Here is a 27,930-nt window from a genome sequence, read left to right on the forward strand (position 1 = left end):
CCCGTGTTGGGCCACATCCTGCGAAAAAACAAGGAAAATTACTGCATCCCTTTTTCTTACCTAAACCATTCTGTTCTTAACTGTTGGAGGTGGCTTTTAACACTTGTCATTTTCTATCTTCTTTTACTCCTTGCCAACCAAACCACTAATCTCCCTTCCCACTCTGCCACCTTGGGACATGGAAATGGAAGTTTCCAAATATATGTATCAGTATATTACAGCTATTCACAATATATATTAATGATTTGGATGAGGGAACAAAATGTAACATCTCAAAGTTTGCAGATGATACCACATTAGGTGGGAGTCGAATTGTGATGAGGATGCAGGGATCCTACAGCAAGATCTGGACAGGTTGGGCGAGTGGGCGAACCAATGGCAGGTGCAGTATAATTTGGATAAGTGTGAGGTTATTCATTTTGGAAGCAAAAACAGGAAGGCAGATTACTACCTGAATGGTTGTAAATTGGGAGAGGGGAGTGTGCAACGGGACCTGGGTGTCCTTGTGCACCATTCGCTGAAGATAAGCATGCAGGTGTAGCAGGCGGTAAAGAAGGCTAATGGCGTGTTGGTCTTCAATGCAAGAGGTTTCAAGTATAGAAGCAGGGATGTGTTGCTGCAATTGTCAGGATCCTGGTGAGGCCACACTGAGAATATTGTGTGCAGTTTTGGTCTCCTTCTCTGAGGAAGGATGTTCTTGCTCTCGAGGGAGTGCAGCGAAGGTTTACCAGACTGATTCCAGGGATGGCGGGACTGTCATATGAGGGGAGATTGACTAGGTTGGGATTGTTCTCGCTGGAGTTCAGAAGAATGAGGGGGGATCTCATAGAGTCTTATAAAATTCTAACAGGACTAGACAGGGTAGATGCAGGGAAGATGTTAGCAATGATGGGTGTGTCCAGAACCAGGGGTCACAGTCTAAGGATTCGGGGTAACCCATTTTGGACAGCGATGAGGAGTCACTTCTTCACACAGAGTGGTGAGCCTGTGGAATTCACTACCACAGGAAACCAAAACTTTAAATATATTCAAGGGGCGGCTGGATATAGCACTTGGGGAGAATGGGACCAAAGGTTATGGGGAGAAAGCAGGATTAGGCTATAGAGTTGGATGATCAGCCATGATTGTGATGAATGGCAGAGCAGACTCAAAGAGCCAAAAGGCCTCCTCCTGCTCCTATCTTCTATGTATGTATCTATGCAAGTACTGAAATATTTCACATCGGAGTGAGCTGTGTAAGTGATTACCTGGACTGATGCCTGGGTTTTTCTTTTCAAAGTCTGTAAAGGGAGGTAAAGGGAATGGTGTATGTAGTAACATGATGCCATTGCTCTTTCATCCATGTAGAAGCCCGGGTGACTGCATTTCTTTGGAGCTGAAGCCTCAGAGGAATGAAATGCACTCAGGTGGGGTGTTCTCCCTGCAGTGCACACGGCTCGAGTATGTCCTGGTACATTGCGTACATTCTTTAATAACATATGTGCCCTTCATTCTGTACGATCTGTCACGCTTGTCTGCATTGGACCTAATATTGCAATAGAGATGATTTGTACTCTTTCAGGAAGCCCAAATGTTCCGTTTGAATGTACAAATCAAGTTTAAATGTAATGATTGTCCGTTGACTTTTCATCTTGAAGTTATTCCGTTAACAAATATAATCACCACATAGACATTTAGTAGGTGGTGCAAACTGAAGAGACCAACCTTTCGGTCTCGGAGTGATACTCAGTTTGTGCCCACCCTGCCATCACCATGCCAATTCCTGATCGCCATCCAGTGCCCCCTGGTGAAGATGCGTGTGAATGCTGGGTAGGTTTCAGGCAAATAGCTTGCCAACAACACCCTTTGTTTATACTTGTGCGAATCAGAGTGGACCCTCGGGCAACACCTGCTGTACCTTAGGTGGAGGATCTGACGATCCTCTGAGTGCCAGAAGCTTGGAATTCCACTTGGAAAACCTATTTGTTATTTATCTAGGCTGGTGTAGGATGAAGTCACAGAAATACGCCATTCGGTCCGAAGGGTTTTTGAGCCTCCTCTCGCCCAACTTCATCCCGCTCTATCGACAAAACGTTATTCCCTTTTCGTCCTCAAATATATAAAACAAAGTTAAAAGCTTCTTATCTGTTACTTGCTGCTGATCAAAAATTTCAACTACAATAATGCCGTTCCAGTTGCCAACCGTTTTGGGGAAGTGGGGTGGGTTGGTCATAGAATCAGAATTTACAGTGCAGAAGGAGGCCATTCGGCCCATCGAGTGCACCGGCTCTTGGGAAGAGCACCCTATGTGGTGAAACCACTGTGTTGTATTGTGCTGCCACAGTATTACGTGTTGTACAGTATTGCCACTGCTCCTCCCCCTAGGGCCTGAGTATGTAAGCTGCCGACCTCTCTCACTGCCTCATTCTGGGGCACGCTGCCAGCTCTGTTGTAAGTCAATTAAAGCCATAGTTAATTCACTTTGTGTTCTCCGTTTAATTGATGGCATATCACCCTACTTAAGCCCACGCCTCCACCCGATCCCCGTAACCCAGTAACCCCAGGTTGGGGGGGGGAGATCTGCAGTTAAATAATTCCCTATCAGTATAAATACAAATGGTAAAGTACAAAGGTTTTTTCGACATCTAATGTACCTGATGACAGCAAATTCCTGCAGCTTGAATCAATTGGCTCATTGTGATACGGAGGTTAATGTCCTGTAAATCGTGAGGAATGATCAATACCGATTAATACTTTCCCCCGCATCAGTCAACTGAGCTGTTTGTTTTGTGATATGGACAAATAATAGGTATATTGAGCCAGGCGCCACTCTTTATCACACACTCTTCCTCCCACAGTCCAAAGATGTGCAGGTTAGGTGGATTGGCCATGATAAATCGCCCTTGGTGTCCAAAAAGGTTAAGTGGGGTTACTGGGTTACGGGTTATAGGGCGGAGCTGAGGGCTTAAGTAGGGTGGGAGTCAGACGTTGAGAAATCTGCTTTAATTCAGCATGGTTAGAGGAGCAGGTGAATTTAATGTTAGGGACACAGGAACAGGAGTAGGCCATTTAATCCTCTGGTGCCATTCTGGGAGGGGGGGGGGGGGGAAGTCAAAAACCTACTGCTTTCATTTCTGTTGTTGGATCCATTTGGCTGTTCAGAACTAAATATCTACACCACAGATGCTCTCAGTTGCCAAGAGCTGATTTTTGGCTTGACTGGAGGTTTTCATTTATTACGGGAGTGGAGAGAGGAGTTCTTGTATTTTTGCATGTACCTAAATGGATGTTGTGACAGTGAATTTTCTTTGTGTGTGCGTGTGCGATATTGTGGGCCAAAGGCATAGGACTGAGTTGTGATCAAAGATAGAGAGCATACTGATTGTAACAGTCTTTAGCTGTTAATCCTTTTTGTTCTGATGAAGCTGTTCTGAATGCCTTTACGCTAAACATCTTGTCTCTGTGAGGCGGTGATTAAGTAATATTCCTTTTGCCCCTTATCTATTTTACTGTTATGTCTGGGCTTTGCTACAATCCCTCTTAAATTACATCTGCTTTATTTACTGTGGGGATGATGTGACTCATGGTGCATACCTGAGCAGGTGTGGGTCAAAGAATGGCCATGTTTAGACTTACTGGCTTTTCCCGGTTCCGGAAATTCCTTGTTATTTTTAATTGCGGGAAGAACAAAGCAACCTCTTGGCAAGCGGCTCACTGAAACCTAAATCCAGATTTTTATCCCGGCTAAAGGCAGGGTGAGAACCCACCTGGATTTCCAACCAGACTTGTCTGCATTTTGGGTGGTCGTTGCAATGAGGGTGGAGTTTGGGGGGGGGGGGGGGGGTGCGTTGTGCACAGGGTTAATATCTGAAATGTGGCTTTGTTTCTCGGCAGCGGGAGGTGGCCCGCTGTCGGCCAGCAGTGGAAACATCTGGTGCTGCCACTGTCAGTGGGATTTCCCATTGAATCCACGGTGCGAGGGTGCCCCGTGGGCAGAACAGGAAAATCTTGCCCAATGTGTGCAAATGGAATGGAGGCTAATGGTGCATGTGTGAAACTGCTCATGTCTTAGCGAGCGAGTGTGTGTGTGTAGGATTTAAACATACATAGTAGGGCAGCCACAGTACGTACATAGGACAGCAAGAGAGCCCAGTGGGTAGCACTGTTGTTTCACAGCTCGAGTCCCAGGTTTGATTCCCATCTTGGGTCACTGTCTGTGTGGAGACTGCACGTTCTCCCCGTGACTGCATGGGTTTCCCCGGGTGCTCCGGTTTCCTCCCACAAGTCCCGAAAGAAATGCTGTTAGGTAATTTGGACATTCTGAATTCTCCCTCTGTGTACCTGAACAGGCACCGAAATGTGGCGACTAGGGGCTTTTCACAGTAACTTCATTGCAGTATTAATGTCCGCCTACTTGTGACAATAAAGATGATTATGTAGACCAAAAGAATAATCGACAGAGAACATTGACAATTGGTACATCAACAAATAGTGGTTGCTTACAGTGTGGAACAAGGGCCAAACAACACGTATACATGAGCAAGAGCAGCACAGGACATCTTGAATAGTATTCTTACAGGGAACAGATCAGTCGAGGGGGAGTCGTTGAGGAGCCTAGTAGCTGAGGGGAAGAAGCTGTTCCTATGTCTGGATGTGTGGGTCTTCACTAAACTTAACTAAATTTTAATTAGCTTCAATAGAGTCTACAATATTGCTGAAAAAAGAGACCGATTGTCCTAAACTTTTCACAATGATTCATCAGTATAGATTGCAAGAATACCAACTGTAAAGGGAACAATAATTTATACTGCAAAGGAAGATCTATGGTATTAATTATAGTTAATTTATAGTCTGCTTGGAGTCATTACGTTTTGTGGGGGGGAAAAGTGCATAGTTTAAATTTCTAGAGGGAATCCTCACTTCCTGGGAGACAAAAACCCCCTGATTTGCAATGGCTTGCATTTATGTGGCGCCTTTAACATTTCAAAACATCCCAACTTCACAGCAACGTCAATCTGGCACTGAGCCACATGAAGAGATTCGGACAGGTGCCCCACAGTTTGGTCAAAGATGTAACTTTTAAGGAGTTTCCTAAAGGCAGAGAGGTTTTGAGAGGGAATTGTCGCACTTGGAGCCCAGGCAGCTGAAGGTGCGGCCATCAATAGTGGAGTGATGGAAATCAAAGATGGACAGGAGGCCAGAATTTGAGGAGTGCCTGATAATGGCTATTGCCAGTCATTGCAGAAAATTATTCTCCTAAAAAAAGACACTCGGGTAAATGCTGACAGCCACAAGGAGCTTCTGAGCATAGAGATGTAAATATTTCCAAAGATCACCGAACTCAGTGGACCCCTGGTGTTCAGTTCTACCTGGTGGAGTGCAGAACATGGGACAAATAGCCACAGTGCCACCAGAAACAAGTATGTATGTATCAGATCCTCCAGAACATGGCAAATACCACCAAAATCCCTAATTTATTGCAGTATGCTATTATACAACACACAAAGTGGGGGACTATCAGGCAGTAGGAGGTGAAAGAGATACAGATACTGGTGGGGTGTGAAGCCCAGGATGAGCATTTTAAAATCAACACATTTAATTAGGTCCGGAATAATGTAACTGATGTGTATGTATAGTCTGTCCAGTAAATTTGATTGCAGTTAGTGGATAGATGGGAGTGGATTACAAGGCTAGAATTTAGACAACATCTGATTCTTTTTTCGATTGATTGATTAATTTGATTTATTGTCACATGTACCGAAGTACAGTGACAAGTATTTTTCTGCGGCCAAGGGAATGTACACAGTACGTACATAGTAGACAAAAAGAATAGTCGACAGAGAACCTTGACAAATGATACATCAACAAATAGTGATTGGTTACAGTGCGGAACAAGGGGCCAAAAAAAGCAAATACATGAGCAAGAGCAGCACAGGATGTCGTGAATGGTATTCTTCGAGGGAACAGATCAGTCCGAGGGGGGAGTCGTTGAGGAGTCTAGTAGCTGTGGGGAAGAAGCTGTTCCTGTGTCTGTATGTGCGGGTCTTCAGACTTCTATACCTTCTGCTTGATGGAAGGGTCTGGAAGAAGGCAATGCCTGGGTGGGAGGGGTCTCTCATAATGCTGTCTGCCATCCTGAGGCAGCGGGAGGTGTAGACCGAATCAATGTGGGGTGGCAACCTTGTGTGATGCGTTGGGCTGAGTTCATCACACTCTGCAGTTTCTTGCGATCTTGGACCTAGCAGTTGCCATACCAGGCTGTGATGCAGCCGGATAGGATGGTCTCGATCGCATAGGATGCTCTCGATCGCACATCTGTAGAAGTTTGTGAGAGTTGATGCAGACATGCCAAATTTCTTTACCTTCCATAAGAAGTAGAGACGTTGTTAGGCTTTCTTGACTGTTGAATCAATGTGTTGCATCTGATGCCATAAATTACAAGTGGTTTGTTAATCTCAAATTTTATTTACGGTCTTTATGTGTGCTTTCTTTTTCTATTTTTGACTTTGGTCTGAGCTCCTCCTGCCTTTGTTGCCGAGAACACTTTTATTTGTTGTTCATTGGGACCAGGCAAGGTGAGGGGCCAAAGTACACAGCGTGGGGACACACCAAGGTTAGTGAGGGCCCAAAGCACACAGCGTGGGGGGGCACCAAGATTAATGAACATAAGTGGAAAAGCAAATTTCTCAGAAGAAAACGCAATGTTTGGAGGAAGAAAATACTGACCGAAATAGATTTGCATCAAAATCCTTGAATGTGTGTGTCACAGAATGGCATGCCTTATGGCGCGAGCCTGTGTAAATTGAGCCTGTTCGCCTGTTCCCGCTGGGGTTTAGGTCACAACCCAAAAATAATTATCATTCCAATGATCACCTGATGTAGGGGATCCCTTTTATTCAGCTTTATCTATCGTGCAGTCCAAAATGTGATAAACCTTGGTGTCCCCAGAGGGTTGTTCATGCTCCATCGTTGAGTATATTCAGGACTGAGATCGATTTATTAAAAAAAAAAATTAAAAATCTCTCTGGTAATTAAGGGATATGGGGAACAGGAAGGAAAGTGGAATTTGAGATAGAAGACTAGCTGTGATTATATTGAATGGCATTGCAGACTGGAGGGCTCGTATGGTCTATTCCTCCTCCTCCTATTTCGTATGGCATGTTTGATTAAATTGGGGATTTTGTCCTATTTACAATGTGTTCAAAGACATGTTACATACAGATGTATATTATGAGAATGGCGCCTTAAGAAATGTTTTGCTGCTCATGTTACTGCAGTGATGTCAGAGTGTGGGTGGAGCTGAGCTCAGGCTCTGCTTTTTAGTTTCACTTTGAGAAAGGTTTGGGTGTGTCTGTTTTTTTGGTTTCGTTTTTCAGTGTGTTGTAGCTGAAGCCAGCCAAAGCAGGTGTACTGCTGTTCTCTCTGCCATGAAAAGACTCTCTTGATCATTTGGTGAATTCAAAATTATACATGTTTCCAGTAGTGACTTTAACCTGATGTGCTTCTGTTAAAGTTTTTTTTAAAAAAGTCTTATGGATATTAAAAGGACAGCTTAAGGATTACGTAGTGTTGTATTCTTTGGGGGTTGTATTTGAATTAATGGTTGCTAAGATGTTCACTGTATGTTTTAAAAAGGTTAACTTGAGTTCATAGAATAAACATTGTTTTGCTTAAAAAATACTTTTCCATTTCTGCTGTACCACAACTGTAGAGTGGGCCGTGTGCTTCCCATACCACAATCTATTAACAGTTGTCGGTCAGGTGAACTCCATGCTACACTTTGGGATTCTCTAAACCCTGGCCCATAACAAATTGGGGGCTCGCCCGGGATAACAGTCTATCTATAGGATTGGCTTAGTGAACTTAAAGACAGTGAGGGGTGAGCATATTGTGGTTGCTTTTCAGGTGTGGTATTTTAGTTTAAATAGGGAGTGTGTTGTGGACAATGGCTCTTTCCGAGGCACTGAGTTTTTTGGGGGTGGAGACGGTCACACGCAGTACCTTATGGACAGAGACTAAAAGCAGACTGTTAGATTTGGCAAAAACATTGCAGTTAACTTTACTTGACAAAATGCGAAAAGTTGAGTTAAATATGGTGGTGGCTAAGCATTTAAAGTTGCCTGAGATACAGTTTGACTCATTGGAAATGGCAGAAATTCTGTTACAAATTAAAGAAATGGAACATGGGAAAGAAATAAAGCGGCTTGAATACAAAAGAGAGAGAGGAAAAAGAAAGAGAAAGGGAGATACAGATCAGGGAAAAAGATAAAGAGAGCGAGTTTGAACTTCAGAAAATGGCCATGAAACATGACAGTCAGTTAGAATTGGCAGACGTAAAGGGAAACGTACAGTTGGATGATAGTGCTGAGGATAGTGAGAAATAGTGTCATAGTCAAAGGCTTGGTGGGGATCAATTTAATATGTCCAAGCATTGCCAAGGTTTGATGAGAAGGAGGTAGAAGCCTTTTTCATTTCATTTGAGAATGTAGCTAAACAAATGAAATGGCCACAGGACATGTGGGTATTACTGATTCAAACAAAGCTGGTGGGTAGGGCTAGTGAAGTGTTTGCATCACTATCCGAGGAGGTATCTGAGTCGTATGAGTAGGTGAAAAAAATCCATCTTCAGTGCATATGAACTAGTGCCTGAAGCCTACAGACAACGGTTTAGAAATTCAAGGAAATAATTTGGTCAAACATACATGAAAGGATCAACAGAGTAATTTTGATAGGTGGATAAGGGCTTTGAAAATAGACCAAACGTATGAAGCTCTCAGAGAAATTATACTTTTGGAGGAGTTCAAAAGTTCAATTCCTGATGTAGTGAGAATGCATGGGGAAGAGCAGAACGCATGGGGAAGAGCAGAGGGCTAAAACTGCAAGATTAGCAGCAGAAATGGCAGATGATTATGAATTAGTTCATCAATCAAAAGTTTGGTTTCCAACATCAGTTTCAGCCTGTGAGGGATAGAAATTGGGGACATGAGAAATACTCACGTGGTAAAGGTAAAGGTGATCTGATGGCAGATAATAAGGGGAGTGTACCTCAGACTAAAAAAGAAATCCAGGAGGGTGGAAGAGACATGAAAAGTTTCACATGTTTTCACTGTAATAAGCTAGGCCATGTAAAGTCACAGTGGTTGAAGAAAAGCACTGGGAAGGCTGATGTGGTAAAACAGGATAAGACAGTGGGGGTTGTTAAAGTGGGTGAAGGAAAGCGGGGGTTGTTAAAGTGGGTGAAGGAAAGCCCAAGTGAAGCGAAGGAAGTGCAAAAAATTGTACAGCCTGATCAAGAGGTGATTGATAAGAAGGTGCCGGATCTCTTTAAAGAATTTACTTGTGTGGGTAAAGTTTACTCATGTGTATCAGGAGGAGCAGGTAAAGAAGTCACAATTTTCAGAGATACGAGAGCTAGTCAATCTTTAATGGTAAGAGATGGGGAGTTATGTGGGTTGGGAAGAATGTTGCCAGAAAAGATGGTAATATGTGGAATTCAGGGTGAGAGGAATAGTGTTCCATTATATAAGGTAAGGTTGGAAAGTCCAGTGAAGAGTGGTGAAGTGGTAGTAGGAGTAATAGAGAAACTATCTTGTCCAGGAATAGAGTTTATCTTGGGTAATGATATATTTGGATCACAGGTGAGAGTGATGCCTACTGTGGTTGATAAGACAGTGGAAAATCAGACAACTGAAGTGTTGAAGGACGAATATCCTGGGATTTTTCCGGATTGTGTAGTAACAAGGTCGCATAGTCACAGGTTAAGACGAGGAGAAATCAAAGAGTGAAGATGAAGTTGAAGTGCAATTATCAGAAACTATTTTTGATCAGGTGGTTGAAAAAGAACAAGAACAGGTGGAGGATGAGGCGGATATTTTTAGTTCAGGAAAATTGGCGGAGTTACAACAGAGGGGGGTCAGTCGGGGGGGGGGTCAGTCGGGGGGGGGGTCAGTCGGGGGGGGGTCAGTCGGGGGGGGGGTGTCAGTCCGGGGGGGGGGGGGTCAGTCCGGGGGGGGGGGCAGTGAGTCAGTCGGGGGGGTGGGGGTGAGTCAGTCGGGGGGGTGGGGGTGAGTCAGTCGGGGGGGTGGGGGTGAGTCAGTCGGGGGGGTGGGGGTGAGTCAGTCGGTGGGGGGGTGAGTCAGTCGGGGGTGGGGGGGGTGTCAGTCGGGGGGGTGAGTGTATACCAGAGTGTTATTACCGTAAAAGTAATGTCTTGATGAGAAAATGGAGACCTTTACATATGCAGGCGGATGAAAAGTGGGCAGAAGTTCATCAAGTAGTATTGCCGGTAGGGTATAGAAAGGAGGTATTGCGAGTTGCACATGAGGTATCAGTGGGAGGTCATTTGGGAATAAGGAAAACTCATGCTAAAATCCAAAAACATTTTTATTGGCCTGGACTACATAAAGATGTAGTTAAATTTTGTCAATCATGTCACACATGTCAAGTGATAGGGAAACCTCAAGCAGTGATAAAACCAGCGCCCTTAATACCCATTCCAGCATTTGAGGAACCTTTTACAAGGGTCCTAATTGATTGTGTAGGACTGCTTCCTAAAACAAAAAGTGGGAATCAATGGGCGTCATTCTCCGACCCCCCGCCGGGTCGGAGAATGGCCGTTGGCCGCCGTGAATCCCGCCCCTGCCCCCGCCGAAGTCTCCGCTCCCGGAGATGGGGCGGGAATCCGGCCGCGCCGGTTGGCGGGACCCCCCGCTGGATTCTCCGGCCCGGATGGGCCGAAGTCCCGCCCAGAAATTGCCTGTCCCGCCGGCGTAAATAAAACCTGGTATTTACCGGCGGGACCAGGCGGCGTGGGCGGGCTCCGGGGTCCTGGGGGGGGGGGGGCGCGGGGCGATCTGACCCCGGGGGGTGCCCCCACGGTGGCCAGGCCCGCGATCGGGGCCCACCGATCCGCGGGCGGGCCTGTGCCGTGGGGGCACTCTTTCCCTTCTGCCTCCGCTACGGCCTCCACCATGGCGGAGGCGGAAGAGACTCTCCCCACTGCGCATGCGCGGGAAACTGACAGCGGCCGCTGACGCTCCCGCGCATGCGCCGGGAAACTGACAGCGGCCGCTGACGCTCCCGCGCATGCGCCGGGAAACTGACAGCGGCCGCTGGCACTTCCGCGCATGCGCCGCATTTCCGCGCCAGCTGGCGGGGAAACAAACGCCATTTCCGCCAGCTGGCGGGGCGGAAATCCCTCCGCCGTCGGCCTAGCCCCTCAATGTTGGGGCTAGGCCGCCAAAGATGCGGAGCATTCCGCACCTTTGGGCCGGCACGATGCCCGTCTGATTGGCGCCAGTCGGCGGACATCCCGCCGTTGGGGGAGAATTTCGCCCAATATCTTTTGACGATAATGGATGTGTCTATTAGGTTTCCAGAGGCCATTCCAGTACGTAATATTACAGCTAAAAAGATTGTGGAGGAATTACTTAAATTCTTTACTCGATATGGACTACCCACAGAAATACAATCGGATCAAAGATCAAATTTTACCTCGAGGTTATTCAAAGAAGTTATGGATAGCTTAGGACTAAAGCAATTTAAATCAACTGCGTACCATCCAGAATCGCAGGGAGCGTTAGAAAGGTGGCATCAGACATTAAAGACAATGTTGAGGGCGTATTGTCACAATTATCCAGAGGATTGGGATAAAGGAATTCCATTCGTACTGTTTGCAATTAGGGATGCACCTAATGAGTCCACCAAATTCAGTCATTTTGAACTAATTTTTGGTCATGAGGTAAGAGGACCACTTGAATTGATTAAGGAAAAATTGGTGAGTGAGAAATCGGAAATTACACTATTGGATTACGTGTCAAATTTTAGGGAACAATTAAATAGAGCAGGTGAATTGGCTAGACAACATTTGAAAGTTGCACAAAATGTGATGAAACGGATCGCGGACAAGAAATCCAAAGTTTGTAGTTTTGCCAGTGGAGATAAAATTTTAGTATTGAAACCAGTGGTAGGTGAACCTTTCAAGCAAGGTTTTGTGGACCTTATCAGATTGAAAGGAAATTAAGTGAGGTGAATTATGTGGTAAAAACACCAGATAGAAGGAAGACTCACCGAGTGTGTCATGTGAATATGCTTAAAAGGTACTTTGAAAGGGAAGGAGAGAAAAAGGAGGAGGTTTTAATGATTCTAACTCAGTGACGAACCAAATCCAAGTCCAGATGACTTGTGAATTTGACATACTTCAAATTAAATTGGAAAATGAGGATGTTCTTAAAAATTGGGATAAATTGTTGAGTTACCTTCCAGAGGATAAACAAGCTAACCTGAAAGAGTTATTGATATCACATGGGCAAGTTTGTAGAGATAAATTGGGAAGTACTAAAATGGCTATACATGATGTAGATGTGGGAAGTGCTGTTCCTATCAAACAACATCCATATAGACTTAATCCTTTAAAATTGGCACAGGTTAACAGAGATTGAGAGTATGCTTATAAATGGCATAATTGAAGTGGGTTGCAGCCAATGAAGCTCACCCATGGTGATGGTACCTAGACCAGACGGTACCCAACGGTTGTGTGTGGACTATAGAAAGGTTAATGCAGTTACAAGTATTGCCAATTTAATGGAATACTATCCCACTAGCATCACCAATAATATCGCCAATTAATAATGATGCTTTTTAGAGTCGCCAGGTATCAAATGATACCACCACAAGGCTTTACCGGATATCGATCAAAGGACCACACAACCAGTTAGTCAGTTCAAGTTCAAAGATGGTTTATTTACACACAAGGATTACTTCGACATGCAACACAAAACACTACAAGTTAAACTACACCTAACAACTACAATAATCTCTACAAACTTCAGGACAACCGGCTCTATGCAGATGGACAAGGCCTTTGTCCGGATCTTGCGTGGCTGGGTGGAGGAAGTGGCTCTGTTTCTGCTGGGCTCATCCGTCTGGTAGCGATCGTTGGTCTTGAACTTGTCTGTCTGGTCATTATGCTGCACTTGGGTTGGCATAGGCCGGATCCAAGAGAGACCGAGCACATGGCTGTGTCTCTTCTTATCCCTCTGGGATTTCGCGCTCTTTGGGGCGGTCCTTAACTTGGACCCAATAATTTGACAAGCTTCGATCACTGCCTTCGATTTTGGCCAATAAAGGGGCAGGTGCCTTGATGCTGGGTGTATTCTTAGCGGTCATTGACCTTGGCTGTTTGGGCTCTCTGAGTAAAGGGAGTGGTGCCGATTAGTCTGTATCTGTATCGGTTACCTGAGGTGCAGTTCTTTTGTTCTGGGGAAATGGGCCATTAGAATGCAAACGAGCGGGGGTTTCGATTGCGTCTAGCTCTCTGGGTTGCAAATACGCACACAAGCTCTGAGTCTGTCTGAGTCCTGGGATGGCCATAATTCCCATGGTCCTTTGCAGGTGGCCATCTGAGATGGCTACACAAGAACGGACTCTTCCTATCCCACATTTGGAGGATTGCATTGAGAAAGTGAGACAATCCGCTTTTATTTCCAAACTGGATTTACTTAAAGGTTACTGGCAGGTACCTTTCTCCAAAAGGGCGAAGGAGATTTCCGCTTTTGTGTCTCCAGATGGTATAACCAATAAAAGTTATGCCATTTGGCATGAAAAACGCCCCAGCCACATTTCAACGGTTAACTAACAAAGTTATTTTCAGGATTACCCAATTGTGCTAAACCTAGTCAAAAGTGAATTTGGAAAAGCCCAAGTCACTTTCCTTGGCCATACAATCGGACGGGTCGAATGGTCACACGGGATGTGAAACCGATGTTATTGAGGAGTTTTCGATACCCTGAAGACGAAGGAAAATAATGCAGTTTCTTGGCATGAGTGAATTTGATCGAACATTTGTGCAAACGTTTTGTAGCGTGATTGCTCCACCGATGGACTTGCTGAAGAAACGTCAAAAATTTCAGTGGACAGCGGAGTTTCAACAGGCATTTGACAGCTTGAAAGCTGTGATAACCAATGCTCCTGTGGTGGAGAATTACAAGGGACTCTGTGATCAGATTGAACTAAAATATCTGACTTTATAGAGAAATGCCGAGGCGTAGAGAAATGGACGGATCATGCCGAAACCTTCTTGTTCAAAGAGACTGTCAATCAAGAAGGATTTCAGTTGGAGGAAGAAGAAAAAAAAAAAAATGGACAATATTATTATACCCGTTTGCTTGTGTTTTTTTAAAACGAAAAAGTATATTTACTGTGTGCATTTCTTAAAGGATAGTGAAAAGGTGAAAAATGAAACCATCGTGAAGTTGATTTTTTTGGGGGGGGGGGGGGGTGTCATGAGAATGTCACTTTAAGAAATGTTTGGCTGCTCATGTTACTGCAGTGATGTCAAGAGTGTGGGTGGAGCTGAGCTCTGGCTCTGCTTTTTAGTTTCACTTTGAGAAAAGCTTGGGTGTGTCTGTGTTTTTTTTTTTCAGTGTGTTGTAGCTGAAGCCAGCCAAAGCAGGTGTACTGCTGTTCTCTCTGCCATGAAAAGACTCTCTTGATCATTTGGTGAATTCAAAATTATACATGTTTCCAGTAGTGACTTTAACCTGATGTGCTTCTGTTAAAGTTTTTTTTTAAAAAGTCTTATGGATATTAAAAGGACAGCTTAAGGATTACGTAGTGTTGTATTGTTTGGGGGTTGTATTTGAATGAATGGTTGCTAAGATGTTCACTGTATGTTTTAAAAAGGTTAACTTGAGTTCATAGAATAAACATTGTTTTGCTTAAAAAATACTTTTCTATTTCTGCTGTACCACACCTGTAGAGTGGGCCGTGTGCTTCCCATACCACAATCTATTAACAGTTGTCGGTCAGGTGAACTCCATGCTACACTTTGGGATTCTCTAAACCCTGGCCCATAACAATATGCATTCATGTACTGGCACAGTTGCTATTTGTCACATTTTGGACTGCATCATAGATAAAGCTGAATAAAAGGGATCCACTACATCAGGTGATCATTGGAAATATTTGCCTCTATTTGCTCAGTATTTCGAAGTGAGTGGATGTTTTTTTTCAAATAAAACTTTTTATTTGTTCCCAATGCTGCCATCATTGTTATGAGTGCTTTTTTATGGGAGAAAGGTTTTCTAGAATGATTTTTAATAGTTTTGTCTATAAATCTGATTTTATTGCATAAGGTTTGTGTCAATGCTGACGAATGTTTGACTTGAGTCATCTGAATTCTCTTAACCCGCCTCCGTCATTCTTTGGACATCAAAAATGCCTATGTTTATGCGTAACACTTAATGCGTGTGTCGCCTGATCTGTGGCCAGGATTCCTTAATTGTTTATGCCTCTACGAGCTCACATCCGCAAACCCTAGTGCGCGTATGCTCTGTTTTCATTAATTAACATTGAAACATTTAATTTGGCAGGGTGGATGAGGGCAGACTGGATGTGGTCCTGCGCTCAGTGAAGGGAGCACCATAACCTGTGGAAGACAGCACTGGTACTGGACAGAGATTAATTACACTGAAATCTTGCCACAGTCCAGTCATGAACAAGCAGCTATTCCAAAATAAAATGATGCCGGGCCAACGCATTGTTTTTGTACTTCTGCCAAACAAGGAACAACTTGAAGTTCTCGTTGGGGTGAGTAGGAATTTCTTTACGGCTACAAAAAGGCACTGACTAGAGTTTAGTCTTTACTGCAACTGGAGTATCGATTGATTTTATTGCGAGGGCAGCATGGTGGCACAGTGGTTAGCACTGCTGCTTCACGGTGCCAAGGACCCGGATTCGATCCCGGCCCCAGGTCACTGTCCGTGTGGACTTTGCACAGTCTCACCCCCACAACCCAAAGATGTGCAGCGTAGGTAGATTGGCCACTCTAAATAGCCCTTTTGTTTTCGAACGCATTTTATTCCAACTTGTATCAATGTAGGTTACAGCAAATAAACACCCTGGGAAACATTCTTCCCAACAATCAACTATACAGGTTGTACAGATCAGATTTGTCTCCTTTTTTACCCTCCCCCTCCCCACCCCCCTGCGACGAACCGCTCCTCAAACACGGTCACAAACATCCCCCACCTTTTCTCAAACTCCCCTGCTGAGCCCCTTAACTCATACTTTATCTTCTCTAACCGCAGGAAGTTGTACAGGTCACCCAACCATGCTGCTACCCCCGTGGCGATGCCGACCGCCACTCCAGCAAAATTTGTCGCCGTGCAATCAGAGAGGCAAAGGCCATGACATCGGCTTCCTCCTCTCCATGAGCTCCGGCTTCTCTGAAACCCCAAATATCGCCACAAAAGGGTCCGGGTCCACTCCCTCCTCCAGTATCCTGGCTAAGACCGTGAACACTCCTGCCCAGAATCTTCCCAATTTTTCACAACCCCAAAACATGTGCGCATGATTCGCTGGCCCCCGCCCACACCTCTCACATTCGTCTGCTACCCCCTGAAAGAACCCACTCATTCCCGCCCGAGTCATATGTACCCTGTGCACCACCTTAAACTGTGTCAGGCTCATCCTTGCACAAGAGGTCCCGTTTACCCTTCACAGTGTCTCACTCCATACTCCCCAATTGATGTCCATTCCCAACTCCGCTTCCCATTTCTCCTTGATCTTTACCAATATATATATATATATATATATATATATATTATATCTACCCCTCGGCAGCTCTACCCTCTCCCTTAGCTCCTCCAGACTAGCAAACCCTTCCTCCAAATACAAATCCCTCGCCTTGACCAGCCCCACTTCCCTCCACCTCCTGTATACACTATCCATACCCGCCCCGGCTCAAACCCATGATTCTCGCACAGCGGCGTTAGCACCGACATCTCTTCCACCCTAAAATACCTCCTCAGCTGATTCCATAGCATCACCGTGGGCTGCACCACTGGGCTCCCTGAATACCTACTCTGAGCCATTGGCAATGCTGCCATCACCATAGCCCTCAAACTAGACCCCTTTCAAGATTCCTCCTCCATCCTAACCCACTCTACCCCTCTCCTTCCCACCACCGCCGCACCTTGTCCACATTCGCCGCCCAATAGTAATGAAGCAAGTTTGGCAACGCCAACCCCCCCTGCTGCCTCTGTAGCAGAGTCCTCCCCACCCTCTGCACCTTCCCCGCCCATACAAAGTCAGAGATGATTGTGTCCACTTTCCGAAAAAAGGCCTTTAGTATAAAGATCAGGAGAGCCTGAAAGATAAACCAAGGACCTCGGCAGAATATTCATTTTCACCACTTGGACCCTCCCCGCCAACGTTAAGTGCAGTGTATCCCACCTCTTAAGATCCTCCCTGGCCTCCTCCACCAGCTTCGTTAAATTCCACTTATGGAGCCCCGTCCATTCCTTCGCTACCTGAATCCCCAAGAACCTAAACCTATCCCTCGCAAACGTAAATGGCATCCTCCCTAAATTTGCCCGCTGTGCCAGCTCATTCACCGGGAATACCTCTCTTTTCCCTAGATTCAGCTTGTATGCCGAGAACCCTCCAAACCTCCCCAACAGGCCCATAACCCTTCCCATATTCTCCAACGGATCCGAAACATACAGCAAGAGGTCATCGGAATAGAGCGACACCCAATGCTCCCTCTGTCCCCTCGTTATCCCCTGCCACTCTGCCGACCCCCTGAGAGCCGTCGCCAATGGCTCTATGGGCAGCGCAAACCGCAGCGGCGACAGCGGGCACCCCTGCCTCGTACACCTGTGTAAGTCAAAGCTTTGTGAACTCACATCATTCGTCCTCACCCTTGTTCTTGGTGCCGCATACAGCAGCCGCACCCATGCCACAAATCTTGGCCCAAACTTTCCCAAAACTTCGAACAAGTACCGCCACTCCACCCGATCAACTGTCTTCTCCGCGTCCATGGACACCACCACCTCCAGTACCAGAGCTCTCGACGGATTCATCACCACGTTCAACAGCCGTCTTATATTACTCGCGAGCTGCCTGCCCTTCACAAAGCCTGTTTTATCTTCTGCAATCACCCCCGGAACACAATCCTCCATCCTCCCCTCCAACAACTTAGCCAATACTTTCACATCCGTGTTCAATAGTGATATGGATCTATACAACACATATTCCACCGGTGTCCTTCCCTTTTTTGGGAATTAGTGTGATCTAAATTGCCCTTAATTGGAAAAAAATAATTGGGTACTCTAAATTTATGAAAATAAAAATGTTACTACCTGTAGTTATTCCGTGTGCATTTCAGAATTGATTCTTGACGCTAATTAAAACGTTAACTGTGGATGTGGCATGTTAGTTACATCATTACACAATTTGTAGGTGTCAAAAGATCAGAATAGTAGGTTATAACGTGCTAAGATCATCCGGTCTCCCTGGACTGGCCACATTCTTAGTTTTCAACTTGAATTCTACAACAGTTACTAGTATTGCAGCTATGAAATTACTCTGCTTAATTGTCAGGATCAGCTCAATCACTAAACATAACATGGTACAAGTCAAGCAAGCACTAAATCTAGTATTTCCCCATTCTTGGCCTTGCCAATTTTAATTTTTATACCTTTTTACATCACTTTGGACCTTCAGCAATCTGAAATGAATACTGTGTATATTGCTTGGTGTTCATAAATACTTTTTGATTAAGATCTCCCAATAACCTCCTATGTCAGGAAGCATTTTTTACACACACAGCATTCAGCAGTCTGTAATGCAAGAGTTCCGAGACCAATCTGATTTAGATGCAGTGGTTTAGGGATAATTTATTAAGTAACAAATGTTGTGCTTAACAAAAGAAGGCAGTTGATCTCCTGGTTCAGGTGGTTCTTGCTTTCCACTGACTCTAGCTGCTACCAATGGCTCGTTGTGACTTTTGTTCTTGTTTCCTTTCCTCTATCATCTTCAGAATCTGGGTAAAGAACTTTTCTGAATCCTTTCCTTTTATCTCTGTAACCAGGTGTCTTTCCTCTTTTGTGTTCTGATCTTGTTATCTGTCTGGCAGTGCTTACATTGTCTGTCCGTTGTGTTCGGGCCCCTGGTCACTAGCCTTGAGCCATAGTCACGACCCAAACATAAATAATCCATCTGTACATATGGTTCTGATTAACCTGAGCCAAGCAACAATCCTCTCACATCTACAATTAACCCTTCATCTACCAGGAACTAATATAAAATGCACATAAAAAAGAATTCATGACCCCCAAAGTATAAAAAAAAAGGTACAAAATGTATGAAAAAGTTCACATTTCCCAAAGCAGAAACTAATAAAATAATAATAATAATCTTTATTAGTGTCAGAAGTAAGCACATTAACACTGCAATGAAGTTACTGTGAAAATCTCCCAGTCGCCACATTCCAGCGCCTGTTCGGGTACACTGAGGGAGAATTCAGAAGATCCAATTCACTTAACAAGCACTTCTTTCAGGACTTGTGGTAGGAAACCGGAGCATCCGCAGGAAACCCACGCAGCCACTGGGAGAACGTGCAGACTCCGCACAGTGATCCAAGCCGGGAATTCTCCCCGTGTGTGCGTGGGTTTCCTCCGGGTGCTCCGGTTTCCTCCCACAGTTCAAAGATGTGCAGATTAGGTGGATTGGCCACGCTAAATTGCCCTTGGTGTCCAAAAAGATTAGGTGGCATTACTGGGATGGGGGGGGGGGGGGGGAAAGTGTGGGCTTAGGTGGGGTGCTCTTTCCAAGGGCTGGAGCAGACTCGATAGGCCAAATGGCCGCCTTCTCCAGTGGAAATTCTATGATTCTATGATGTAGTGTGAAGTGTACAAAGTTTGCAGATGTGCCTTCATGAATCGAGTTCAAAGCAACTATTAAATTAGTAATTGCCTTTAAGGCAGATCTGAGTACTTGGGGTGGGATTCTCCGGCCTCCCAGCCACGTGTTTCTCGGCAACAGGAGGTGACACGCTGTTTGCTGGCAGTGGGATTCTCTGCTCACGGCGCTGTCAATGGGTATTTCCATTGAAGCCACCCCACGCCACGGGGAATCGGTGCACTGCCAGTGGGACTAGAGAATCCAGCTGCCAACCAACAGCCGGGGAATTCCGGCCTTGATTCTTCTTTCGTGGGATAATCCCCTCCCTCCACTCTGCCCACCAAACATGGGAAGTAGACCTCACTTTCCTTTTTTTAAATAAACATTTTATTGAGATATTTTTGGTATAAAAACAACAACAAAATATACACCCCCCCCCCCCCCCCCCCTGCTGATGATTAATTTCCCGCAAAGAAGTCAACGAACGGTTGCCACCTCTTGGCGAACCCTAACAGTGACCCTCTCAAGGCGAACTTGATTTTCTCCAGACAGAGAAAGCTAGCCAGGTCCGATAGCCAGGTCTCCGACTTCGGGGGCTTTGAGTCCCTCCATGCTAATAATATCCGTCTCCGGGCTACCAGGGAAGCAAAGGCCAGAACATTTGCCTCTTTCTCCTCCTGGATTCCCGGATCTTCCGACACCCTGAAAATCGCCACCTCTGGACCCAGCGCCACCCTTGTTGTTAACACCATGGACATAACGTCCGCAAACTCCTGCCAAAATCCCCGAAGCTTCGGACATGCCCAGAACATGTGGAATGGTTCTCTTGTCCACCCGTGCATTTTGTGCACCTGTCCTCCACCCCAAAGAATCTGCTCATCTGGGCCACTGTCATGTGAGCCCGGTGCACAACCTTAAATTGTATTAGGCTGAGCCTGGCACATGTTGTGGACGCGTAGACTCTACTCTAAGCGTCTGCCCATAAACCATCCTCTATCTCACCTCCCAGCTCCACCTCCCACTTATGCTTCAGCTCCTCGGTCTGCGTCTCCTCCGACCCCATAAGCTCCTTATAGATTTCCAAGACGCTCCCCGCCTCTACCCACCCTCTGGAAATTATCCTGTCCTGAATCCCCCTCAGCGGTAGGGGCGGGAAGGTTACCCACCTGTTAATCTCAGAAAACCAGAAGATCATCACTTTCTTGGCTTCAGGGGTTTGCACTTGCTAAATAAAAAAATAACTACTAAATAATATGTTACATTTGTAAAGGAAGAGAAGTCTCTAAGGCATATTTTCTGTTCAAAGTACTCTCTCCCTCACATCTGTCTTAAATTTAAGCATTATCTGCTGTTCCATTTTCTGATTCCATTGATCTTGTAGTTTGAGTTGCTCAGGTAGTGGTAGGTGTAGAGTGGGGTCAAAGCAGTGGTCTAATTTATGCTGGTCTGTTGGCCCGACCTAAGACCTTGTCGTCTTGACAAATACATGAATAGGATGGGATAGAGGGATATGGTCCCCGGAAGAGTAGGGGGTTTCAGTTTAGACAGGCAGCATGGTCAGTGCAGGCTTGGAGGGCCCAAGGGCCTGTTCCTGTGCTGTAATTGTCTTTGTCCTTTTTTCTTTGATCAGGGTTTGGGAACTCTGGATTAGTTCGCAGACTAATCTAAACCCAATCCACTCCCCAGCTGTGGAAATGAATGGAGACAGTATGGGATGTATATTGGATTGGTTTGGATTTGTTTATTGTCACGTGTACCGAGGTACAATGAAAAGTATTTTTCTGCGAGCAGCTCAACAGATCATTAAGTACATGGGAAGAAAAGGGAATAAAAGAAAATACAAAATAGGGCAACACAGCATGTACAATGTAACTACAAAAGCACTGGCATCGGATGAAGCGTACAGGGGTGTAGTGTTAATGAGGTCAGTCCATAAGAGGGTCATTTAGGAGTCTGGTGACAGTGGGGAAGAAGCTGTTTTTGAGTCTGTTCGTGCGTGTTCTCAGACTTCTGTATCTCCTGCCCGATGGAAGAAGTTGGAAGAGTGACTAAGCCGGGTGGGAGGGATCTTTGATCATGCTGCCCGCTTTCCCCAGGCAGCGAAAGGTGTAAATGGAGTCAATGGATGGGAGGCAGGTTCGTGTGCTGGACTGGGAGGTGTTCACGACTCTCTGAAGTTTCTTGCGGTCCTGGGCCGAGCAGTTGCCATACCAGGCTGTGATGCAGCCTGATAGGATGCTTTCTATGGTGCATCTGTAAAAGTTGGTCAGGGTTAATGTGGACATGTCGAATTAATTGGTGTTTCCGAAGCGAATCTGGAGGGAGGAAGAGCTGAAATGGCAGAAACCAGTAAACCAGTATTTTGGAGATGGCAACATGTAATTATTTTCTTTATGGGAATGAAGGAGGATACTTTGGGGAGTACTTTAAACACAATACAATATTCATTTTGAAGTTGTCAATTAGTTGACAGTTAAAGCTGTACTTAATATTTGGGAAGTAATTAAAAGCCAGGCCACTTTAGCTTCAGTTTAAAGAGAGGATATAAGGGGACAATTCACAATGCTGCACTATGGAGGGCTTTACTATTTGGATATTGGCATGGGGCAGGTTGTTGGAGGGGCCAGAGGGAGCGTTACTAATTGAGGAGTGCTTGATGTTGACACTAATTACAAAAATACCCATCGTTAATCATTTAGTCATTTGATGTGCTAATCAGGATAAATCCAGTACGGCTTAGGTTGGGCCTTCTTGGCATAATTCTGATAGACAACTATGCTGCACCACACTGTTTGGGCATGGGCTTTCCAAATTATTGTACATATAGTGAATTATTTATTTTATCTCTCTCCACCTCACTGCCTGCCCCACCACCTCTACTCTCCTCCCATTTGTTTTGTCAGGCTCGCTGCACACAGCAGAAAAGGAACAGCTCAAACCCACATCACTTTAACTCACAGAATAGGAGTGGGAGACACCTGGAAAGTGATTCCTCGCCTGCGCTTCCTATTGTGGAATGATCTATGATGTTGGGATGATTGGGAAAGGGATACAATGGAAAGAAGAGAGTGACCCTAATCAATTAATAATAATGATATTAGGGTTAAAGTAAGCTCTCTGCTCCCTATGCCCCTGACTCTCTTTTCAAAGAATCATAGAATTTACAGTGCAGAAGGGGGCCATTTCGGCCCATCGAGTCTGCACCGGTCCTTGGAAAGAGCACCCTACTTAAGCCCACACCTCCACCCTATCCCCGTAACCCAATAACCCCACATAACCTTTTTTGGACACTAAGGGGCAATTTAGCATGGCCAATCCACCTAACCTGCACATCTTTGGACTGTGGGAGGAAACCGGGTGGACTGTGGGAGGAAACCGGAGCAGCCGGAGGAAACCACGCAGACTCTGGGAGAAAGTGCAAACTCCACACGAACAGTCACCCGAGGCCGGAATTGAACCGGGACACTGGAGCTGTGAGGCAGCAGCGCTAACCACTATGCCATTGTGCCGCTCCTTTTCATCCCATGTGGGCTCCGTTTTTCTCTCCCGCACAGGTAAAAGAGTAAATAATTTGGAAGTTCGACACCTTCGGTAAAACAAAAGCAAAATACTGTGGACGCTGGAAATCTGAAATAAAGGGCAGCACGGTAGCATTGTGGATAGCACAAATGCTTCATAGCTCCAGGGTCCCAGGTTCGAATCTGGCTTGGGTCACTGTGTGCGGAGTCTGCACATCCTCCTCGTGTGTGCGTGGGTTTCCTCCGGGTGCTCCGGTTTCCCCCCTCAGTCCAAAGATGTGCAGGTTAGGTGGATTGGCCATGATAAATTGCCCTTAAGTGTCCAAAATTGCCCTTAGTGTTGGGTGGGGTTACTTGGTTATGGGGATAGGGTGGAGGTGTTGACCTTGGGTAGGGTGCTCTTTCCAAGAGCCGGTGCAGACTCGATGGGCCAAATGGCCTCCTTCTGCACTGTTTTTAAAAAATAAAAAAAAATTCTATAAAAACAGAAATTCTGATTTCAGAAACTGGATTTGGTAGGATCTTCAAGTCCTGCTGAAGTCAACCCCTCTTTCTTGGTGGGTTCCCTGGCGGCGGGGTGGGTGAGCCACGTAAAAGCCCATATACTTTGGCGCGATGGTAAAATCCCACCGCTTGCAATGGCTTGCCACAGGAAAACTGGGCGGGGTGGGGGTGGGGGGCAGAAAATCCCGGTTTATGTCTCTCTCACATTCTGAGCGTAAGAGTTTGAAAGTCTAGGCCCTATGCAAAGAAAAGTATGAATCAAAAGTACTTAATTGCTTTTTATTTAGAAATATTGAATGGAAACATTTTATTTATGTAGTTAACGAATGATGGCTAATCGTAACTAATCTTTCCAAAACAGTTTCTCTCTATTGACTTTGTGATTTTGTGCATCTCTATCAAATCTCCTCTCGGCCTTCTTCCCTTCAAGGAGAATCTATCCATACTCACCCACTGCTCCATAAGCTTTTGTTACCCACAGTAACCCTTGGTGTGGCCACTTATCAACTGCCTTCTGGAAATCTAAGTGCAGTGCATTCACCGGTTCCCCTTTATCCACAGCACATGTTACTCCTTCAAAGAATTGGCGTAGAAACATATCACTCTTCCTTTGCTGTCGCTTGATCAAAATTTTGGAACTCCCTTTCCAACACCATAGTGGGTGTAGCTCCACCAAATGGACAACAGCGGTTTACGAGAGCAGCTCACCACCACCTTCTCGAGGACAATAAATGCTGGCCTAGCCAGCGATGCCCACATCCCCATGAAGGAATAAATCTTGTTATGGGCCAGGGTTTAGAGAACCCCAAAGTGTATCATGGAGATCACCTGACCCACGATTTTTACTAGATTGTGGTATGGGGAGCACATGGCCCACTCTACAGGTGTGGTGCAACAGAAATTTAAAAGTAATTTTTAAAGCAAAACAATGTTTATTCTATGAACTCAGTTAAACTTTTTAAAACATACAGTGAACATCTTTGCACCCATCAATTCAAATACACCCCCCAAAGAATACAACACTAAGTAATCTTTAGACTTTCCTTTCAACATCCATAAGACAAAAATCCTTTCTACAGAAGCACGTCAGGTTTAAATTCTCTACTGAGAGCAGTTATCACTCTGAATGATCTAGAGATAGTGTTCAGATGGCAGAGAGATCAAAATTACACCTCCTTTGGCTGGCTTCAGCTACAACACTAAGACAAAACCAAAAAACACAGACACACTCAAACTTTTCCTCAAAGCGAAACTAAAAAGCAGAGCCAGAGCTCAGCTCCACCCACACTCTGACATCATTGCAGCCACTTGAGCAGACAAATATTTCTTAAAGTGACATTCCCATGGCAATCTGTTAAGTCTGAAGACACTTAAAGGCTGCAGATTGTTACTCTCAACACCTCATCTGTTGCTAGCCCTTGACGTTAGTCAGTAACTCCTAAAAAAACAATTTAAATAAAACAGGATTCAGCTTGATGGCCCTCATCCTCCAATTCTACTGTTCAGAACAGTTAGCCAAATTGCTGTCCTTTTATAAATGATGGGCGGAATTTTGAGCCCACATTATTTGTCAGCGACAAATGCGGGGCAAAATTCTGCAAGAGTCGCGAGACACTGATGACTATGAGGTAATGAACTAAATCGTGGAGTGGACAGCTCTCGTCATGGAGTGCACGTTCTGCACCAATGTCTCCACTGGGGACGCCACCCTCGTTGCATTGGCTTTGTTGCGTCGGAGTGACGGCACCATCTCCTCAGACAGACGGATATGTGACTCCTCCAGCTGGCCTTGCAGACTGAGTGGGGATGCTGTCATCCATTCGTGATGCTCGTAGCTCTTCGTTTATAGCTCCAGCAGCTCTGGGATGATCGTACCCAGGGACATGTTATCGGACTGGGGTTCAGCAGAGTCCTTGCTTCCGGCATCCCTTGGAGTGCCGGATCACTGGGCCGTTTCTACCTCGACCTGTTGCGAATCTTCACCAGTGAGTAACCCAGGAGCCTGCCTATTATGTACTCCCACTGAGGTGCGGGAATCTGCGTTGGTGGAGGGTGCAGATGTCAGTTGTGACACCTCTTCAATGCTGGTCTCCAGGATGTCTCCCTTGGAGCTGCTCGGGCCTGTGGTCTGGGCTCGTCGGCTGATTGCAATGGAAGGGAGATGACATTAGTGAGCGACAGGAAAACACTGATAGGAAAAAGGTCACTCATGTGAGTCTCACACCATGGTGTTAAGGGTTCTGACTTGTGCCTTACGCCCCTTCACCTTCTGCACAGGTCTGGTCCTGCAGCACGGTAGCATTGTGGATAGTACAATTGCTTCACAGCTCCAGGGTCCCAGGTTCGATTCCGGCTTGGGTCACTGTCTGTGCGGAGTCTGCACATCCTCCCAGTGTCTGCGTGGGTTTCCTCCGGGTGCTCCGGTTTCCTCCCACAGTCTAAAGATGTGCAGGTTAGGTGGATTGGCCACGCTAAATTGCCCTTAGTGTTGGGTGGGGTTACTGGGTTATGGGGATAGGGTGGAGGTGTGGACCTTGGGTAGGGTGCTCTTTCCAAGAGCCGGTGCAGACTCGATGGGCTGAATGGCCTCCTTCTGCACTGTAAGTTCTATGAAAAGCCATGCTCCTCACCAGGAAGATCAAAGGCTCGTTTTTGAAGTGGGTGTGGGTCTTGAGCTCTGCTGCCATTCTGGCTGGCTGTGCCTGCTCTCACAAGTTGTGCTCGTGTTTGTCCTCCAATAAGACAAATGGGAAGAGTGTAGGTGGGTGTCTTGCCAGCTCAGGTGGTAATGATGTCTGGCATGCATGTGAGGCGAGTGGGAGCAGGGATGTGAGGAGCTACTGTGTGGATAATGGGAAGGGGGGGAATGTCGACATGACAAGTGTTGTGACCCTGTGAGGTGGCTGAGACTGAGATTACCATGGATGTGTGAGGGGTATGTTGAAGGGTGCTGCATGAAACGTGAGAAGCTGACTTACCCTGGCCGCATGAAGAAGGTCATTCACTCTTTCTACGATACTGAGGCCCATCCTATTTTGGAGTGTGCTTGCTCTCTCAATTGCGGCCACAGCCTCCCAGGCGGGTCTGGCGAACTTGCTGGCAGGACGTCTGCCCGATTGAGGGACCCCATCCAGAAGCTTGCTGATGGCTCCCTCAGTGAAACGTGCTACAGCCTTTCTGGCAGCAGCAGCAGGCCCCCCCCCCCCCCCCCCCCCACCCCCCCACCCCCCAGATTGGACTTCGAACAAGTGCTGGGGAGGCATTTAAATGGTAAGCCCCACTAATCGCAGCCATTAAATCATGGTGGAGTGAGCCAATCAGGGGGCAGACAGGTGAGGTGTGAAACTCGTGGAATAAAATATTGTTGTTAAAGAGGCTGAATATACAGCGGCTTTTCCCGCTGATGGCTGTCATGATATTCAAACACACACATCATGATAGACACACCAACAGACAAATCAGAACACACAACACCACAACCAATGACAGAAAGATATAAAAGCACAGACACGACCCCCGGTGGTCAGTATTAGCTGCAGAGGAGAACCAGGACACATCTGTTACCAAACACACTCAGGGAGACAGCACGTGCAGAGTATCCAGAACGAACTGTATTATAAGAGTTATAATAAAATAGAGTTGTACCACATACAACTGTGTTGGCTCATCTGTGCACCAGAGCACCCAACACCACAATGGCGTCAGCGAGATTCTCTCCGGTTTCCTCTACGGGAACAACACTTTGAAAAAAATATCGCAAAATTCGCCGGATATGTTACATTTAGTTCACAGTTGATCTTGTGCAAGTAAAATTCTGAACAAATCTAATAGTGCAATGTTGATTAAATGACACAGAAAGCAGAAACTCTGGTAGTGGCCGGGATTGCTCCGGATTTGCACTGCTGATTGGCGGTGTGCATTATTAACTTTGCCTTCACTGTTTATCAAGTTCCTGGGCAATTACACTGTTTTGTTCATAGCCAGGGATACCCAGCCGTGAACAAAGCCCTGAGGTACTCACTCGCTGTGAGTACCTCCTGCAGCGTGATATTCGGACTATGTTGCATGTTTAAAATGCTTTGTGCTGTGCTGCTATTGTTCTGACATTTTTATTCATTTGCAGGTAAAAGCTACAGGTCAGGACCTTTACGACCAAGTTTGCGATATGTTGAAGATCAGGGATGGTCACTTCTTTGGTCTGAGTATGGTACAAAGTAAGCTGGGATTCAATATTTTAAACTAT

General features: G+C 45.8%; 1 protein-coding gene across 3 annotated transcripts in view; it reads left to right on the plus strand.

Moving 5' to 3' along the window:
* The window catches only part of LOC140427589 (FERM domain-containing protein 6-like), a 105,533-nt gene that overhangs the window by 32,163 nt on the left and 45,440 nt on the right, over window positions 1-27,930 (plus strand). For all 3 annotated transcript variants that reach the window (XM_072513015.1, XM_072513021.1, XM_072513016.1), the window contains exons 2-3: window positions 15,351-15,567; window positions 27,811-27,901. In XM_072513015.1, coding sequence (XP_072369116.1) covers window positions 15,472-15,567; window positions 27,811-27,901 — 187 coding nt within the window. In that variant the 5' untranslated portion in view covers window positions 15,351-15,471. The remainder of the gene's footprint in view (window positions 1-15,350; window positions 15,568-27,810; window positions 27,902-27,930) is intronic.

Source organism: Scyliorhinus torazame, chromosome 1, assembly GCF_047496885.1.
Source record: "Scyliorhinus torazame isolate Kashiwa2021f chromosome 1, sScyTor2.1, whole genome shotgun sequence".
NCBI classification, from domain to species: Eukaryota; Metazoa; Chordata; class Chondrichthyes; order Carcharhiniformes; family Scyliorhinidae; genus Scyliorhinus; species Scyliorhinus torazame.